Raw genomic sequence first — 3098 nt, forward strand, 5'->3', positions numbered from 1 at the left:
GACAAGCCTGGTGCATGGATTGTCACGGTCATCCACACCAAGACCTCTCCTGCCTCTTGCATTCGCTCCTCAGGCCTGGGGACCAAGACCTCTGCACATCTCTACACACGTGTGTATACCTGGATATAGATGTATGCTGCATGTGTATACCTATTTGTATATTTACAGGCTCACAGACATTCCTGCATGTGCTCGAGCACATAAACCCAGATAAATATGACTTAAATGGGTTGATTCATACACATGTACACTCATACCTGTATGTGTTAACAGATAGTTACAGATTCCCAGAGCCAACTGCCAGTACACATAGCTGAGTGCAGATATCCATATCTGTGTGCCCCACCAGGCATACACATGTTCATGCCAGTTGGCCCATGCACAGCTGAGGGGACCTGTGCTTCCTTCCCCTACATGCCCACACACGCATGCAATCCTGTACAAACCCACTTACCTGACCTCTGGGCTGAGGTCTGGCTTGAGTCCATAGAAGGTGGCAGAGAGTGTGATCAGCCAGCCAGGTCGGAGCCGTCCTTCCTGGCATTCCAGGAAAGGAGGAGACAGCCTCACCTGCTGCGTGTCCCCCACATAGCCATCTGCCTGCGGCCACTTGGGGCTGCCAAGGCTCCCTAGGTCATTGGTCAACACCCGCTTCTTCAGGGCCGGGGTGTCCAGGTCCCCAGGTGGGCTCTCCTCCTGCACCCAGTTCCTAGACAAGTCCTGAAGGATGGTTTCTTCTCCAGTCCGGGTGGCCTGCAGGGCCAGCTGTAGGTGGCTGGCCCCTGGTGGAGAGTTAAAGGTCAGCAAAGCCCTGTATGCTCTTGGGTCCCCCTCAGCCACGCTGCGGACCAGTGCCTGGTACCACTCCACATCCTCCTCCACACTGGACTCACGGATGTCGTTGGCTTGCAGCAGCATGTTGAGAAAATTGGCGGCCTGGGCAAGGGTGCCTGCTGCTCCCTGTAGGATTGGGGGGAGCTCTGGCATGGCTCCTGCCCCACGCGCTTCATAGCCCTCACTGCAATTCGCCTGCGACAGCTGCTGGGCATCTCCAGAGTAAAGATAAGCGAGGGCGGCCTCAGCCCCCTCTGGGGGCACCTGCATGGGCACAGATCCTGGCTCAACTTGGGAAGACAGAGGGGGCAGAGAGCGGAGGGGCCGTAGACCCCCCAGAGCCCAGCCACAGACGAAATAGCAGCCTAGCAGCCCCCACACAGGAGGGGGCATGACTGCTCCCCTGGTGCCCATCCTTGGGGCAGCTCTCAGGACCCTGGGGTCCAGGCTCAGCAGAGCCCAGGCAGAGGCTGCAGGCTGGGGGCTGTCTGCCTCCACGCCTCGTATCCTGGTGTCTCTCTTTCTGGCTCCCTTTCCCTCTCCTGCTGGTGCCTGGTGCCGGCTCGTCTGCTTTATTCTTCTCTCTAACGTCAGCAGCTGGCTTCTGGACGTAGGTATGAGGGCCCTGCCCCCTCCTCTCTCAGTGTGGCCCCCTATCTCAAACCTCTTAATCCCGGAACCCCACTCTTTCCTCCCCTCCTGTCCAGTATCCAGGCTCCCTCCATCCCCCACCCACATCTGCTCCAGAGAGAGATGGAGGGAAGGGGAGAGGAAGGCACCAGTTGTGCTCTCTCTCCCTCCCTCTGTCTGCCCTTTGCTCCATTAGGAGAGATGGGCAAATCCAGGATGGGGCGCCATAGCAACCGCGGATGAGCTTGTGCCCTTCTCTCCACCCCTCTGCTCCACTCAGGCTCCTGGCAGCAAAGGGCCAAGCTGCATCTCCTGGCAGTCTGCTCCGGCTGCCTGCACCCCCTGACCCCATGCTGTTGAGCTGGGATTTGAGAATGGGGATGGCGAGGGTGGGAAAGACAGCCTGATAGTATCATAATCAGTCTTTGTACACACTGAGGCAGCTTATAAAGTGCTTTTCATGTGCCTTATCTGAATGAATCTTCCCCACAGCCATGTACATTGAATGTTCTTATCCCCATTTCACAGATGCAGACACTGAGACTCACCCAAGATCACACCGGAGACTCACACCAGAGCTCTGACTTCCCTACACCGCCCACCCCAACCACCACCATCACCGTCACTCAGCCTCAGGGACTATAAAAAAGCCTCCTTGCAGAGGGTGAAGGGACTTCCCTAGAACCACAGTGTTTGTGACAGAGCCAGAGCTTCCACCCAGGTGTCTGTCCCCCCAACCCAGGCCTCTTTCTGCGCCATAAAATTGACAAACACAGTGGCAATGGTGGCAGGGCAGGGTGCGGGAAGAGAGGTGGGCAAAGAGAAGACTGTGAACACAGCTTTGCCTCCACTCCTTCCACCCCTTCCACCTTCATTTTGTCATCCTAAGTGTTCTATCTTCTTCTTCTTCTTCTTTTTTTTTTTTTTTTAAGATAGAATCTCTCTTTGTCCGCCCAGGCTGGAGTGCAGTGGCACGATCTCAGCTTACTGCAACCTCTGCCTCCTGGGTTCAAGTGATACTCCTGCCTCAGTTTGGGACTGAGACTGGGACTACAGGTGCCTGTCACCATGCCTGTTTCTCTTATTTTGAATTTTTTAGTAGAGATGAGGTCTCACCATTTTGGCCAGGCTGGTCTCGAACTCCTGACAAGTGATCTGCCTCAGCCTCCCAAAGTGCTAGGATTACAGGCATGAGCCACCGCACCTAGCCCCTTCTTTTGTTCTTCATGAAAACTGTGGCTACTCTTTCTTGCTCTTTCCCATTTTCTTACCCCTCACCTCCTTCCTGCTTCTGGGGGACCCAGAGTCAGTCAGTGCTGTCTGAGCCAGCCTCCTTGGATCTGGAAGGGCATGGATTCTTGGGGAAGCCACAGAACAATGCTCCTGCCTGCCTACCCATCACTTTCCATCAATGATGGGCTTCCTGCTTCCCCAGGCAATCTGGCCCCGCAGGTGCATGCTGTCTTTTGGTTTCTTCCCTTCGAACCCCCTCCAAACTCCCAATGTCTTGAACCTTTGATGTCCAAGATCATTGAGTGTTATGTAGGAAGGCATGGGTGGTGGTTGCTAAAAAAGTTCCTTGCTTTCCAGTTGACCTCTGCAAATAACAATTCTTTTTTCTCTTTTTTTTTTTT

At 54.7% G+C, this 3098-nt stretch overlaps 1 protein-coding gene across 1 annotated transcript in view; it reads right to left on the minus strand.

Moving 5' to 3' along the window:
- GPR179 (G protein-coupled receptor 179) overlaps positions 1–1452 on the minus strand; it is an 18336-nt gene extending 16884 nt beyond the window's left edge. Inside the window, exon 1 of the mRNA XM_017497069.2 lies at positions 455–1452. Within this exon, the coding sequence (XP_017352558.2) occupies positions 455–1248 (794 nt within the window). The 5' untranslated portion in view covers positions 1249–1452. The remainder of the gene's footprint in view (positions 1–454) is intronic.
- Between the last annotated feature and the right edge of the window lie 1646 nt (positions 1453–3098).

Source organism: Cebus imitator, unplaced genomic scaffold (genome assembly GCF_001604975.1).
Source record: "Cebus imitator isolate Cc_AM_T3 unplaced genomic scaffold, Cebus_imitator-1.0 Scaffold228, whole genome shotgun sequence".
Lineage (NCBI taxonomy): Eukaryota > Metazoa > Chordata > Mammalia > Primates > Cebidae > Cebus > Cebus imitator.